At 42.4% G+C, this 17,138-nt stretch overlaps 1 protein-coding gene across 4 annotated transcripts in view; it reads right to left on the reverse strand.

Moving 5' to 3' along the window:
* LOC140212759 (transmembrane protease serine 4-like) overlaps nucleotides 1–17,138 on the reverse strand; it is a 52,523-nt gene that overhangs the window by 6,630 nt on the left and 28,755 nt on the right. For all 4 annotated transcript variants that reach the window (XM_072283941.1, XM_072283938.1, XM_072283940.1 and 1 more), the window contains 7 exons: nucleotides 15,008–15,115; nucleotides 12,886–12,926; nucleotides 9,631–9,790; nucleotides 5,701–5,870; nucleotides 4,668–4,760; nucleotides 1,917–2,059; nucleotides 49–198 (listed from right to left, as the gene is read on the reverse strand). In XM_072283941.1, coding sequence (XP_072140042.1) covers nucleotides 49–198; nucleotides 1,917–2,059; nucleotides 4,668–4,760; nucleotides 5,701–5,870; nucleotides 9,631–9,790; nucleotides 12,886–12,926; nucleotides 15,008–15,115 — 865 coding nt within the window. The remainder of the gene's footprint in view (nucleotides 1–48; nucleotides 199–1,916; nucleotides 2,060–4,667; nucleotides 4,761–5,700; nucleotides 5,871–9,630; nucleotides 9,791–12,885; nucleotides 12,927–15,007; nucleotides 15,116–17,138) is intronic.

Below are 17,138 nucleotides of genomic sequence, written 5' to 3' on the forward strand. Positions count from 1 at the left end.
AGAAATGTTGCACTCCCCACAACCCCCTCCACCCCCATTCATACTTACATTCATGACATTGTAGACCCAGTTGAGCAGTACAGTTACATTGGTATAAACTCCAGGCCGACCAATGCGGGCACATCCTGTGCCCCAGCTCACGATACCAACCAGCTGCCAATGCTTATATTGATAAACTAGCGGCCCCCCACTGTCACCCTGGAGAGAGAACGGACAGCAGATTCACTGGGTTAACTGACTCAGTCAATACATGGTGCTGGCACAATATACAATAGCAAGGGCCTTGGAACAGAAGGCCATTCAAACACTTGAGGATATCCCAGTCAGTTAAATTCAATGTCCAAAGAAAATTTATGAACAAGTATGTATTACATCATCATATACAACCTTGAGATTCATTTTCTTGTAGGTATTTAGGAGAAAATAGCATTTATGAAAATCTATAAACAAAGACTGACAATCAATCTGCAAACGACAAATTGTACAAATGATGAATGTAAAATACTGAGTTGTTGAATCCTTGAGTGAATCTATAGGTTGTGGAGTCAGTTCAGCGTTGAGAGAAGTGAAGTTATCCATGCTGGTTCAGGAATCTGATGGTTGTAGGGCAACAACTGTTACTAAACTTCTAATGTGGGACCCAAGGCTTCTGTACTTCTTGCCCAATGGTAGCAGTGAGAAGAGAGCGTGGCCTGGATGGTGGGGGTCCTTGATGGATGCTGCTTTCTTGTGGCAGTGCACCTTGAAGATGTGCTCAATGGTGGGGAGGGCTTTGCTTATGTTGTTGTCTTGACTTCACCTACCTGCAAATCTCATACCAGTAACATCACAGCTGTCCTAAATTCTCATAGCCTTCTCACCCTGACCCAGCTGTTCCAAGCCACTTCTAACTCGCCAACATCCTCTTCTCCCACTCTTAAATACAAGCTCCAGGCCAATTATGCTCAAAGTTAAATTAGCGGTTGAAACATCAGAAGCAGTACAGCACAACAAATCATAAGCACGAGAAACTAGCTCTGCTCCAAGACAAACAAATGCAAGACTTTCACAAACAAGAGACTGCAGCTGCTGGAAATCCAAAGCAACAAAATGCTGGAGGAACTCAGCAGGTCTGGCAGCATCTATGGAAATGAATGAACAGTCGATGTTTCAGACCGAGACCCAATGGGCCTTTTGGCTCACAATGTGCTGACCTTTTAACCTATTTCCTCCTACACAACTTCCCGTTTTTGGCGCCCCAGAAGTGCAGTGGTTAGCGTGATCCTTTTACAGTTCAAGGTGGAGTTCAGAGCCCAATTCCCCATCCTCTGAGGAGTCCCTGTACACCCTCCCCGTGGAATGTGTGGGTTTTCCCCCAGTGTTCCAGTTTTAACCCACAGTCCAAGGACTTACCAGCAAGTTAATTGTTTTTTTAAAATATATAAATTGTCCTATACGAGTGCATTCCATACACTTACTGTAAGAAATATACCTCTGACATTCTCCTTATACATCACATTGCTGCCTTGGGAAAAAGGCACTGGCTATCCAGTAATCCTCAAATTCAATTGGCCAAGTTGACACCATTGATGACCTCAGTCCAAGATCATTTTTAATATTGCATCACCAGCATAATGTAGCGAGGAGGAAATTAGTCTTTAGCCATGCCCAGGGTCTTTCCTTCAACCCACTGTGCATGCAGAGTATACTCTGCATTTTAATCTACTGTGGTAACCTTTTTACCCTTTGCTTTGTAAGCATCTATCAGCCTCTGACCAAAAGACACCAGCTTGCTAATTATACAGTGTACCTGAGTCTTTGGAACTCAGAACTGCAGAAGAAAATCAAGTATTAGTACCCCATAAACACAGGAGATTCTGCAGCTGTCAAAAATCCCAAGCAACACATTCACATTTCAGCTTGCATCTTGCACATACCTGACATGCATCCACTTTGCCAGTAAGGTAGCCAGCGCACAGCATGCGTGTTGTGATCCTCCCAGCATAATATTGCCTCTGATTACAAATATCTCGGTTAATTATCGTTATGTTGGCCTTCTGCAGAATAGGAGACACTTCACCTTTGTATACAAACAAAATACATAATCAGAACAGGAGATCTCACCTTTTGCGTTCAATTCAAAATCTCAGCCAGCGTCACACTGAGCTGTAAGCTTCCTTTCTTTTGAACATGAACACACACGAAAGATGCTTTTCCTTGGCCCTAGCCCAACACAACCAAAGTAGATCATCTGGACCTCAATCACAATATTCTTTATTGATTCTGCCAAATACATTGGCTTACCATCTTAAAGAAGGAATTCCAGCACAAGTTGCCTACACATTCTAACATTAGCTACAATTAAAAATTACCTCAAGCTATTTAAAATGCCATAAAGGCTCCAAATACACTAAATGGCCTCCTTATTAGTTACGGGAGTGGAACCGGGTGTGGCCTGCTGCTGCTGTAGCCCATTCACTTCAAGATTCGATGTGTTGTGCATTCAGAGATGCTCTTCTGCACACCACTGTTGTAACACGTGGCTGAGTTACCAGGCCTTCCTGTCAGCCTGAATCACTTTAGTCATTCTCCTCTGACCTCTCTCAGGAATAGGGTGCTTTCGCCCACAGAGCTGCCGCTCACTAGATGTTTTTTTTTTCTGTTTCTTGCACCATTCTCTGTAAACTCTAGAGATTTGTGTGTGAAAATCCCAAGAGATCCACAGCTTGAGATACTCAAACCACCCCGTATGGCACCAACCACGATTCCACAGTCAAAGTCACTTAGATTACATTTCTTCCCCATTCGGATGTGAGGTCTAAACAACTGAACTTCACGCACACATCTGCATGCTTTAATGCATGAGTTGCTGCCACATGATTGGCTGATTAGATGTTTGCATTAATGAACAGGTATACAGGGGTACCTAGTAAAGACACAAGGTTATAGGAGCAGAATTAGGCCATTTGGCCCATCATATCTGCTCCACCATTTTATCATGACTGATCCATTTTCTTCCCAGCCCTAATCTCCTGCCTTCCCCCGATATCCCTTCATGCCCTGACTAATCAAGACTCTATCAACCTTTGCCTTAAGTATACCCAGCGACTTGGCCTCCACAGCTGCCTGTGGCAAGGAATTCCAAAGATTCACCCCTCTGTCTAAAGAAATTCCTCCTCATCTCTATTCTAAAGGACGCCCCTCTGTTCAGAGGCTGTGTCCTCTAGTCTTGGACTCTTTGGTCATATGAAGAATATGGCTACTGAGTGTAAATAAAAGCTTCCTTTCCTACAAGTTACTTGGTCTGATTTGGCCCTGACCTGTTACACGAGGAGTGAATTCGCTCTTGCGCTCTGCCCAGATACAATTGCTTTTTCAGTGTTTAGTAAGTGCTGCCTTCAGCTCACGAAGAGACTAAAAGTAATTTATTACTATTACTTTTATACACACACTGAAAACTGCAGAAGAGTATCCCTGAATGCACAACACATTGAACCTTGAAGTCGATGGGCTACAGCAGCAGAAGACCATGACTTGCACGCAGCATTTCAGTTACTGCGCAGTCACACAACTTGGAATAACAGAATCCACAAAAGCAAGCTAGCAATAGAGCATCTCTTTTTTCATTATCCAATTCGCCATTAAGTTTTAAATGAAACCACAAAATCTAGAACTTGTTAGAAATTACTGGAGGATTTTAAATATTCCACAACAATATAGGCTATTCAGTCCATCATATCAATGCTAGCTTCAGAGCAAATCCAATGTTCTCCCCCCCCCCACTTACTTCGCCATGTATTCTTCATATAGCCATTAACTTCACTTGCCACCTACAATCAGGACAATTTACAATGGCCAATTAATCTGTCAGCCAGTATGGCTTTCAGCCCCATATCCAAGAATGAACATGCTGGAATTGGAGAAGGTCCCCGGTGGGGAGAGGGATTATGAGAATGATTCCGGGAATGAAAGGGTTAATACGAGGAGCATTTCATGGCTCTGGACCTGTACTCGCTGGAGTTTAGAAGAATGAGGGGGATCTCATTGAAACCTACAGGTGGAAAGGCCAAAGTCAAGTGGGCAGTGGTAGAGTCTAGGACCAGTGGGCACAGCCTCAGAATACGTACCTTTAAAACAGAGATGAGGAGGGATTTCTTTGGCCAGGTGGTGAATCTGTGGAATTCATTGCCACAGCTAACTGTGGAGGCCAAGTCATTGGGTACATTTAAAGCGGAGGTTGATAGTTTCTTGATTATTCAGGGCATCAAAGGTTATGGGGAGGAAGGCAGAAGAATGGGTTGTGAGCGAAAATAAAATCAGCCATGATAGAATGGCAGAGCAGACTCGATGGGCTGAATGGCCTAACTATGTTTTATGGTCTTATGGAGAAGATGCAAAGCCCACACAGACAACACTAGAGGCCAGGATCAAACCCAAGAGGCTGGAGTTAAGGCAGCTGCAACATTGTACCTCATGGTTAAATACTGACCAGGGAAATATAGGCATGGGGTAGAAAACAGACAGCTCCTTAGTCAGCTGTGTTTGAAGAGATGCAAAGCAAAGTTGGCACAACTTAGCTGTACAGAAGTGGGACGGATGGGTGATGTTAATATTGTAACTATGCAGATAACAAATTTAAGGTACTTTCACCCCCATCTCATAGCCAACAGTGACCAAATTACAATTACCAAATTCTTTCCTGTAGCCCCAGCCGGTAACCCATGCCATGTTCTTCTGCGCTGGGATGTTAGAGTTGGGTAAACAAACTGGACGGATGTTATCTGGAGGAAGAAATCAAAATAATTTATACATAAAGGAATTGTGCGTCACACCAAGATAAATGACAGTGAAGCCTAGGGAATTTCATCTCATTCAGTCAATAGGAAACTGGTACTATTTAATAATCAAAAATATCCACGTGGCCAGTTTGCAAATATTTAACTTTTAGGGAAAGTAGAATAAAACTTCTTCACTCAACTTCTCTTTCATACATAATGACAGAATGTTCTGAATGTTATATTTCTTGGGATAAATAGGTGGTATTAACCCTTTAGGTTCCTGACTTCATCCGTTGTACCCTCCATTAGTTTGAGGGACAGTAGCCCTACAAATGTAACAGTTGTTTATTCCCTCCAGAGATGCTGCCTGACCTACTGAGCTCCTTCAGCATTTTGTGCACGTTGTTTAAGATTTCCAGCATCTGCAAAATCCCTTGTGGTTAAGCCCCTGTAAATAGACGTGGCTGCTCTTAGTCTGGGAACAACCCTCAGCCGTGGGTGTAACTGGACTGGGTGCAAGGCGGAGTACGTGTGTCACCACATAGCTGCTCATTGAGTGCAGATTAAACTCTGAAATCACAGATGCATGGACTGGCTGGAATAATAAAAATTCCCAAGTCCTGATGCAGAGTTTCAACCTGAAACACCAACAATTCCTTTCCTCCCACCGAATTCCACTTGCTCGGAGAAATAAAAGATTTGGACTGCCATACTGTTTAGCTAAGAATTGGGACCCCCTACCCCCACAATGTATATGATAATTACAACCAGAAACTGATGTCAAATTGACCAACTATCAGCTGCAGGACAGACACTGAAAATTTGTATTGAAAATAGTTTAAATGGAAAAAGTTCCCCAAAAGAGAAATAACACTGGCTGGCTAAAGAATAAACATAGTACATTAGTCAATATTGTCCTTTGTTAAATTAAAGCATACCTTACCTGTGTAAGGCAAGGGAGACCTCAATTTTACCAGGGCAATGTCATAATCACTGGTCAGCCGGTTATAGCTCCCATGCGTGATGATATTCTTGACAGAAAATGTGCTCCCTCCAGAGTGAAGGTGCTCACTTCCAGCAAACACCTTCCAGTTTGCAATCTGCTGATATTCCCTGGAACAAAAAGTCCATCAACAAATGATTTCCAAAAAATCAGAACTTTTTGACACTAGCACCTTGGCAAATTGAGGGATTTATTGTATATCCAAACAATGGTGAATAGGACAATGTAGGATAAGCTTTAATATGGATGGGATGCTGTTCAGGGAAGTGTTTGATTGGGTAATTCAGACAATGCTTGCATAAAGTCAAACAGCACAAACAGGCATTTGACAACCATTAAGTAACTCTATACCAAGGCTTCTCAACCTGGGGTCTGTGTACTCCTTGGACCCCGTGTACAAGGAGCCCATGGCATAAAATGGCAGCGAACCCCTTTTCTATACCAAGCCCTTTCCTAGCACTTGCAGCCACATGTCCTTCAATGCCACACTTCATGTGTTCATGTAAATACTTACCCTGTTCTCCAGAACCAGCCTCTGGATGAAAATTCTTCATCCAATGCTTTCCAAATCTCCCATCCCTCATCTTGAATCTATGGCCTTTAATAAAACACTTCTGCTCAGGGCAGATAGAGGTGGCATGATAGGGCAACAGCCTTGCAGTGCCAGCAATTAGAATATCGGGATTCAGTTCCTACCACTGCCCCCAAGGAGTCTGCACATTCTCCACATGAGCATGTGGATTGCTTCCTTCCACATTCCAAAGATGTATGGTTAGGGTTAGTCAGTCATGGGCACAGGCCATGTTGGTGTCAAAAGTATGACAATACTTGCTGGCTGCCTTCAGCACATCTGCAGACTGCATTGGTCATTGATGCAAATGACATTTCACTATCTTTAAATGTGTATGTAACAAATAAAACTAATCTTGAATCTTTAATCTCAAGCATTGACTGGGTCACCCATAGTGTAAAATGCTTGCACAGGGTGGAATACGTTTTAAAAAAATGTCCAATAAAGCTTCCTTAATCAAAATAGAGGGTCCTACACTAGACCTCTCAAGGAACAGGACAAGGCAAATTATGTGTTAGTGGGGGTGAACTTTGTGACCAGTAACTACAATTCTATTTGTTCTAAAATAGTTATGGAGAAAGATAGGACTGCTCTACAAGGTCTTAAATTAAGGAAGAATCAATTTTGGAGACATTTGGCAAGAACTCAGGTTGACTGGCTGAGAACGTTTGTAGGTAAAAGGATGTTTAGAAAGTGGAAGGCTTTTAAACACGAGTGCAGGGACAACGCATTCTTGTTGGGTCAAGAGCAAGTCAGGGAATGAAAGATCAATTGGTTAATGAGAGATATTGAAGCCAAGGTCAGAAAAATCAGTTTAAGCAGTTGAGATTAAGCAAATCCCTTGATGAAAATTCGAAGGAAAACTTGAGGGCTGAAAGAGGGCAAAAAGAGGATCTGGCAGGTAAGGTTAAGGATAATCCAAGCAGGGTGAACATGGAAAGAATCGATCCCCTTAAGGATCAACATGTTGAGCCATAGGAGATGGGTGAGATTTTTTAACATTTCTCATCAGGTTCTACTGTGGAGGAGATCATAGAAGCTAAGGAATTGAGGCAAACAAGTTGTGGTATCTTAGACAAGATACAAATTACTAGAGGAAGTATTGGCAGTCCTGAAGCAAGTGAAAAAATTCTCAGGGCCTGACCAAGTATACTCTCAGACCTTGTGGGAAGCCAAGGAAAAAACAAAAGGTCCTAGCAAAGATACTTGTGTCACTTTTAGCCATAGGTGAAACTCTGAAAGACTGGAGGTGCTTAATGTGTACTATATTTAAAGGCAGCAAAGACTAGGCAAGGCCACAGGCCACTGAGCTGGACATCAATTGTTTGCAAGTTACTGAAGGGGATTCTGAAGCACAAATCTGCCAACATATGATTAAAGATTATCAGTAGGGATATTGGTACAGCAACTGCTCTGCACGTGACTGCAAGCTGTAGAGTGTGGGGTCGCAGCTCAGCGCATGAACCAGCCTCTTTATGGACTGTATACTTATTGTTACCTCAAAGTAGCCTGCATAATCAAAGACCCCATCTACCCCACATATTCCCTTTCCTCCCCTCTTCTATCGGGCAAAAAAATACAAAAGCCTGAAAGCACATACCACCAGTCTCATGGACAGCATCTATGCCATTGTTAGACTCTTGAACAGACCTCTTGTTGAAAGATACTCTTGGCCTCACAATCTACCTCGCTATGATTTTGCACTTTATCATTTACCTGCACTGCACTTTTTCAGCAGGTTTTACACTTTATTCTGCATTGTTATTGTTGACCTTATTCAAGCTCAATGCACTGTGTAATGATTTGATCTGCATGAACAGTATGCAAGACGAACTTTTCAATGCATCTTGGTACATATCACAATAATAAGACACAAACATAATGCATGAGAGACTGACTGAAATCTACTTGCATTTTTTTTGGAAGAGGTAATAAGAGGACTGCTGAGGACAGGGCGGATGATGTTGCTTACATGGACTTGAGCAAAGACTTGACAAGGTTAAATGCTGGAAGGTTAGTTTGGAAGGCAAGATCACATGGGATCCAGTGAGAGCTAACTTAATGGATACAAATTTGGCTTGATGGTAGGAAGCAGAGTGTGACGGTGGAAGGTTGTGTTTCAGGTTAGAGGCCTGCGACTAGTAGTTTGCCTCAGGGATCATTGCTGGATCTATGGTTATTAATTTAGACAAGACTGTACAAGGCACGGTTAACAAGTTTGCAGATGACATTAAAATAAGCAGCATCATGGACAGCAAAGGTTATTAAAAAGTCAGGAGGATCTTCACCAGCTAGGTAAGTGGGCTGAGGATTGGCAAATGCTGTTCAATTTAGACAAGTGTAAGGTGTTGCACTTTGGGAAATCAAACAGGGTAGGACTTTGTTCTAAACACTGACCAGAGGGACCTTGGAGTACAAGTACACATCTCCCTGAAAGTGACATCCCAGATAGACAATGTTTTTTTTTTAAACCACTATGTTGCAGTTGTACAAAACACCGATAAGAACCATATAGAGTGTTGTGCACAATCCTGGTTACTCTATCACAGGAATAATGTAATTAAGCTAAAAAAAAAAGTACAAATATTTACAAGAATTTTGCTAGGACACGAGGGCCCGAGCTTCAGAGAGAGGTTGGACTCCATTCACAGAAGTGTCAGAGAATAAAGGGTGACCCCATAGACCTGTACAAAATCATGAATGCATAGACAGGGTGAATGTATTAGGGTTATGGTTTTCCCAGCGTATGAAACAAAATCTTGATTTAAGGCATTAGTTCAAAGTGAGAAAGTTGACATTTAAAGCGACCTGGCAGGCAGAGCCTGTTATGCAGAGGCTGGTGAGGACATGGAATGAGCTGTCAGAGCAAGTGCTTGGAGCACATACGATAACAGCATTTAAAAGACTTTGGAAGGTAAAAAGGATAGGAAAGGTTTAGTGGCACATGGGCCAAATGCAGACAATGTGACCAGCTTAGATGGGCATCCTGGTGAATTTCCTGTGAAACTTCTCCAATGCGATCGTATCTTTCCTATGGTGTTGGCCAGGACTGCACAGTACTTGGGCTTTACCAAAGTTCTATATGGCTGTGCTATAACTGCCCTAGCTCTTACATAGACGTCCCAGCCAATGAAGGCAATTGCCTCAGATGCCTCCATCTATCCATGCTTAGACATGTACTCCCTAATCAATATTGTACTTGCACAGAAAGTACGAATGTGCTTTGCATATAGAACAATTAGTGGAACAGTGCAGAAATAATTAGCTGCAAGGAAGAACAGGATCACGCATGTACTTACTCTGGGAAACAGTGTGCAGCTGTTATCACCCACCAGGAGGTTATAATGCTGCCACCACACAGGTGATGGTTCTTGTACTGGAGGCTGACTTGCCAGGGCCATTCATCAATGATGGCATCCATTCCCCCTACAATACGCCCAGTTCCACTCCGTTCACATTCTGAAACCAATCACATTTTGGATAATCAAAATCCAAACTAATCATGTGTAGTCAGAGATTAGAGGCATTTATTATCATTGGGTGCAAATGCAGAACAAAAATGTATTGAATTCTCTTTTCAACCCAGTTCAATAACCTTTAGAACAGATTCCATTTTATCGTTTGTGCTTATTTTTGGTGCTCAACTTTACCCCAACTGAACCAGCCACAAAACACGATTGTTAGAGCAGGTTGGAATCTGAGGATCTTTATCTGACACTTCAACAGGGCTCAAATCAAAATCATGGAATCCTCTACACTCCAGATGAGGGTAGAGTCATTAACACTTGCAGCCCAGAACTAGAGTAAAGTTAGATTTCTTCAGTCAGTTCAAATATTACCCTAGTCATCTACTTCCTCCACCATTGCTGTGAAGAGTACCAACAGGATGTCTTGCAGAAGACAACAGGTTTCATTCTCCCCAAGTCTCTGTTCACTCACTAGCTGAACCAAGTGGCAAGTGCAATGGGCTATCATCTTGTCCAAAGCTCACACCACCCTGAAGTGGAACAATTTTGCCATTCCTTCTTCAGCACTAGGTCAAAATTCTAAACTTTCTACATACAAGGTTAGATGCACCTTCACATGGGCTATACCACTCAAAATGGTGCCCACCACCATCTTAATTAGGGAAGAGCAAAAAAAAAAAAAAAAAAAAAAAAAAAATGCTGGCATTTCCAGGGACATCGTGTTCCACAAATGATTCATTAAACAGTTGAAGATGGCACAAGTCACCGGGAAACAGGATAGGATTGCTCAAGAAGCAAATAAAAATAAACAGTTGGAGAGTAAAACACTAGGGATCTTCAATACTATAAGATGGCACCAACAAACAACGCTACCTTGGGCAACATTTTCCAGATAGCCCAAACTGTTTCTTTCACTTCTTGCAGGTCTTTTTATTTTAAAACATCCCTGGTATTGTTGGAACCTGTGATCTACAGTTTGAAGGCGTTTGTTTGGCTGATTGAGCGGTCTAGCGCTTTGCTGCCTCTGAGTAGATTCCAGGAGGCGAGCGGCCTCAAGGACAAGAAGCTCAGAGATAGGGAGCGGGGAGCGAGCCCATGATCGGCTCCATTTCTCACTGATCAGAGTAGAGGCAAGTGAGCGTTCAGTGCTCTCTAACAGCCTCTCACTCGCTGCTGCCAGAGGAAGGTGTCCATGTGCCAGTCTCTCGCTGCTCCCGAGATAAGGCCACTGCGTTCAAATGGCCTCCCTTTCCTTCAGTGCTTTCAGAGGATGGTATCGAAGTTCTGTGCCTGCAGTTTATGGATTGGATTGTAGTTCAATTGGCCTCTAGTTTTATGTTTTTATATTCAGTCTTTCCACCTGTTCTTTCTTGTTGCAGCTTGCATGATTTGTTTTTTTTGCGCATGGAGGGGATTGATTTTCTTGTTGCTGTTTGCGCAATTTGTTTTTTGTGCGGGGGAGTTGATGTTTTTGTTGCCATTTGCGCAATTCGTTTTTGTTTGTGCATTGGGGGGGGTTGATGTTTTTCTTTTGAACTGCTTCCATGGTTCTTTGTTTTGTGACTGTCTGGAGAAGACAAATCTCAGAGTTGTATACTGCACACATACTTTGATAGTAAATGTACCTTGAACCCCTCAAAACTAATCACTAACCTCCAAGACCTTGGTCTCAATACCTCATTGTACAATTGGATCCACGATTTCCTCACTTGCAGACCCCAGTCAGTTTGAATTGGCAACAACATCTCCTCCACAATCTCCATCAGCACAGGTGCAGCACTAGGCTGTGTGCTTAGCCCCCACTCTACTCACTTCACACTTATGAATGTGCAGCTAAGCACAGTTCCAATGCCATATTTAAGCTGTGATGTAGGCTGAATCAAAGGTGGCGATGAATTAGCAAACAGAAGGGAGATTGAAAAATCTGGCTGAGTGGTGTTACAACAACCTCTCACACAATGTCATCAAGACCAAAGAGCTGATTATTGACTTCAGAAGGAATCCAGAGGTTCATAAACAAGTTCTCCTTGGAGAATCAGAAGCAACTTTAAATTACTTTGTTATCACTTCAGAAGACCTGCCCTGGACCAAGCATACAAGTGCAGTAATGAAGCACCTCTACTTCCTTTGGAGTTTGCAGAGGTCCAGCATGACATACAAAACTTTGACAAACTTCTATAGATGTGCAGTGAAGAGTGTATTGACTGTCTGCAAAGTTCAAAGTACATTTACCCAAGTATGTATACATTATACAACTTTGAGAGGCATCTGCCAACAGGCAGCCACAAAACAAAGAACACAGCCTGGTATGGAACCCTTGAATGGAATATCCTACAAAACGTAGTGGAAATGGCCCAGTCCATCATGGGTAAAGCCCTTCCCACCACTGAGCACATCTGGGACCCCTACCACCTAGGCCATGGTCTTTTCTCACTGCTGCCATCAAGAAGGCAGCACAGGAATCTCAGGACCCACAACAGGTTCAGGAAAAGTTACTAACCCTCAAACATCAGGCTCCTAAACCAAAGGGAACAACTTCACTTGCCCAATCACTAAAATGTTCCCACAACCCATGGACTCACTTTCAAGGATTCTTCAACTCAAGTTCAACATTTATATTATTACTTCTTCATTTTGCACAGTTTGTTGTCTTCTGCACTCTGGTTGAAATCCCTGGTTTGGCTGCTATTCATTGATTCTATTAGTTACTATTCTATAGATTTGTTGAGTAGGCCCACAGGAAAATGAATCTCAGGGTTGTACATGGTGACATATGTACTTTGATAATAAAATTTACTTTGAACTTCGGAACCATAGCAAGGAAGTGTGAATGACCTTAAATATTTGGATCTCCCATTACCGCAGAAGCCAACCAACAATGAAGCATTCAGATAGCCCAGTACCGCAGCCTGGATTAAACTAACTGATGGTAGTCAGTCATTAATCAAATCTTTGTTGCCTTCTCAACAGACAGCTTCCTGGAGGCAAATTAAATAGAACCTATTCTTTGAGATGATTTATCTGCCTCTACCCAGAACATGGAGAACAGTTTAGCAAACACAATATTTAGTTTAATAATTAACTCACGTGCGCAAACAAGAGAGACAATCTGATTGGAATTGCAGGTCCTGAACAGAGAACAGAAGGAAACATTGGTTCAGGGAGAGTTCACTTTCAGATAAAATTTTCACCATCTTGATTTACTTTCATCAGTTTTTAAATTCATAATTGACTCCAAGCTGAGAGAGAAAATATTAAAATGTTGCTGTTGTACATGGAGCTTCCTACAATTGATCATACATGATTTATCAAAACATTTGCAGGCAAGGTCATGTGATTTCACACCAGCTTCTCTGCCTGTGTTTGAAAGAAAAGTCAGATTTGTTTAAAAACCTTAAATTGCATGGAGTGCATTTTGAGATCAGCTTCCAGTGGAATGTCCGATTGTGAAGGACGCAGGTTTAAGACAATTGGCATTGAAATGAGGAGTCTCAAACAACCAACGTCTAGGGGAGACAGAAGCTGGAGTCAGGAGGAACAAACATTCTACAGGAGGATCTCAGTCAGTTGAACAGCATCTGTAGGGGTCAAAGAATTGTCGAAACATCAACAATTCCATTCCCAAACCTAGTATTTGAATGCACTGCTGGCTGGAATAATGGAAGCAGCAGCTTTCAGACAGGAAACTGATAAACGCTTGGTGAAAAATTCAGAGATAAAAAAAAACAGGGAGTGGGGTCAACTGATTTACTCCTTGAGAAGCCACATACTCAAAATGAGATACCTCACCACAGGTAAAGGAAGAATTTTGGGTCAGCTGCAAAGTCTATGACCTAAAGTTATTCTTCTATCCACCAGACCCATTTCTGATGTTTCCTTTACACATTACATTTCCAGCAATTTGACTAACATTTCTGTCTGCTTTAGGATCAAGTGACTCTGATGAAAATCACTTCCCTCATCTCTAAATCTCTAGTATACATTCAGCACAAATTTGTTAAAGGAAGATAATGCCAACTAATAATTGTTTTTTTTAAATTTGAAGAGGTCACAAGGGTTGATGAGAGCAGTGCATGGGGAAAAAAAGTCAAATGCCTGATGGAATTTCACTGCAGTTGCAAATTGGTCAAAGAAATGTAACAGGGAAAGGGAAAAATGGACCCAGATCTATATTTAGAGCATAAGGCATATGACCCAACTCTGCTCCTTCACCCCACAGGGTCTGCTCCACCATTCCATTATGGCAGATTTATTATTTTACACATCGGAGCTGCACCACTCTGACCATCTAAAGCTGGTTTTGGCCAGGAGACAGGGTTATAGATGAAGGCCATTTATGTGACTGTTAGCTGAGACAGTACAAGAAAAGGGACTCTATGCTGGAACTGCTTACAAACAGGAGATAGGCTAGAGCCTGGCAGAGATCTATTTCTCAAGCAGAAGGGATTAATAAAACAACTTAAAACTATTGGTGGAATGATTTATTTATTTAGCGATACAGTGTAGTACAGGCCCTACCAGACCAATGAGCTGCTCCACCCCCAACCCGCCAATTTAACCCATGCCTAAGCACCGGACAATTTACAATGACCAATTAACCTACTAAACAGGAGTGTGGGAGGAAACCAGAGCATCCGGAGGAAATCCATGACTTCACAGGGCAGAATGTACAACTTTGTTACAGATGGTTGCAGAATTGAATTCTGAACTCCGACGCCAAGCTGTAATAGCATCGTGTTAAGCACTTTGCTACTGTGGGCGCGTGGATTAAATTGTTGTTTTACACTCATCACGAATCTGTCCAGCCTCCACTGCTCCAAAGGAAACCATCTTCTGCCATGGTTAATTTCTCAGTCCTGGTGATTTGCATAAATCTCTCCACCGTCTCCAGTGTCTTCACCACTCTCCTGTAATTTGATGGTGGGAGCTGTGGTCAAACTTACCAATCAGTCCACCTGCAAGAGGTTCCAGCACTGATCCCTGTGGAGCACCACCAGTCACAGCCCTCCAGTCAGATTAACATTCCATCACTACCCTCTCTTCTGTGACCAAACTAGTTTTTAATCCAGTCCAGTCTACTACATCTCTATGCATCCCATGTGCCTTCTGGATCAGCTTTCATGGTCAGGGAATCCCATGGACAATGTTTGAATGAAAGCCACATGTCTCATCAAATACCACAGGTCACAGGTCGCTAGATGCTACTCACCCATCTGTCAACAGACTTTGAATGGTGCTCGAGGTTATAATTTTGTTGATATTGATGATCTTGTAGGAAGGCCAGAGATCCTTATTCAATGAGGCACTCACGGGGTCTCTGCAGAGAATCAGAACCAGGTTTGCTATCACTGACACGCGTTAGTACTTGTTAAAGAAAAAATATACAATTGTAAATGTGGCCAGCGCAGTCACCACAGGACTGTTGAGAATCATTACTTAGCTGAGGACCACTTGGCACTTGGATTTGTAGTCACATACCCTAGAGCTCACCCATTTCCCTACATGTGTCTGGGTTCTTCAGTCTACCCACCAGTCTCCCTAGAAGTTTCCACTGTCACATCCACCACTATTTCTATGGCATGATTTTGTAACACCCATCACCAGGTCCCATTCTACTCTGGGCATTCTTCCTTGACCATGTGCTTTTTGGAGGATATTGTCATTCAGCAACTGCACTTTTTGATCCATTCATTCCCCCCACCCCCTACAAGACCACCCTAATTTAAATATTTAATTTATTTATGAGATTAGGCCTATTCCACACTCTTCAAGCCACAACACCCAGCAGTCCTCTGATTTAACCCTAGCCTAATCACTGAACAATTTATAATGACCAATTAACCTACCAACCGATGTGTCTTTGGACTGTGGGAGGAAAGCCATGAGGTCACGGGGAGAACGTACAAACTCCTTGCAGATGGCAGCAGGAAATGAACCTGGTTCACTGGCACTGTAAAGCACTGTGCTAACCACTATGCTACCATGCTAGCCCAAATATGGCAATCAACCCATCAAGTTATGTTCAGTAACTTGTATCCTACCCTCATCTCAAAAAATTTACTCCAATTTCAGCACTGGGTCTCAATTTTGTATCTGATTAGCAGAAATAAACCCTTCACAGTTTTAGTAATCCTCCATAATATCTTAGAAACTATTATTAAAAATCATCCCTTGATGATTTGCACAGAACATAACCCTTGTTTTTACAATACCACTGTGTAACTAAACCCATTGGGTCCAGGTACCCTTCTGGTAAATATAGTCTACACCCCCAGCAAGTCAATTTTCCTCCCTAACATGCGATTCCCCAAACAGCTCTCAGAACTCCAGACACGATCTATCCAGGACTTTGTGTAGCTATAGCATAACTTACTACACTAGCCCTCTAGATACTTGGCTTGATGATTTAATGCATTCTATTGTGATCCAAGAACATGAAACCCAAATGGCACTGTACCTCTGTTACAATTGAGAAACTGTGCTGCTCAGTCATAGAACCATAGAACACTACAGCACAGAAAACAGGCCATTCAGCCCTTCTAGTCTGTGCCAAAACTTTATTCCGCTAGTCCCATTGACCTGCACCCAGTCCATAACCCTCCAGACCTCTCCCATCCATGTATCTATCCAATTTATTCTTAAAACTTGAGTGAGCCCACATTTACCATGTCAGATGGCAGCTCGTTCCACACTCCCACCACTGAGCGAAGTTCCCCTTAATGTTCCCCCAAACCTTTCCCCTCTCACCCTAAAGCCATGTCCTCTCGTATTTATCTCTCCTAATCTAAGTGGAAAGAGCCTACTCACATTTACTCTGTCTATACTCTTCATAATTTTGTAAACCTCTATCAAATCTCCCCTCATTCTTCTACGCTCCAAGGAATAAAGTCCTAACCTGTTCAATCTTTCCCTGTAACTCAAATCCTGAAGACCCGGCAACATCCTAGTAAATCTTCTCTGCACTCTTTCAATCTTACTGACATCCTTCCTATAGTCAGGTGACCAGAACTGCACACAATACTCCAAATTTGGCCTCACCAATGTCTTACACAACCTCATCATAAGATCCCAACTCCTATACTCAATACTTTGATTTATGAATGCCAGGATGCCAAAAGCCTTCTTTACAACCCTGTCTACCTGTGTACTTCATCATAAGGTAGATGAGGTCACAGTTGAATCCAAGACAGAAAATACTGAAAACCAAGCTCCATCTGTGGGAAGAGAAACAGTTAAACATTTGAGGACTATAACCCCTCATGAGGACAATGTCTGATGAAGGACCTTTGACCGAAAATATTATTTCTCTTTCCACAGATGTAGCCTAACCTAAAGAACAT

The sequence above is a fragment of the Mobula birostris genome, chromosome 20 (assembly GCF_030028105.1).
Source record: "Mobula birostris isolate sMobBir1 chromosome 20, sMobBir1.hap1, whole genome shotgun sequence".
Taxonomy (NCBI): Eukaryota; Metazoa; Chordata; class Chondrichthyes; order Myliobatiformes; family Myliobatidae; genus Mobula; species Mobula birostris.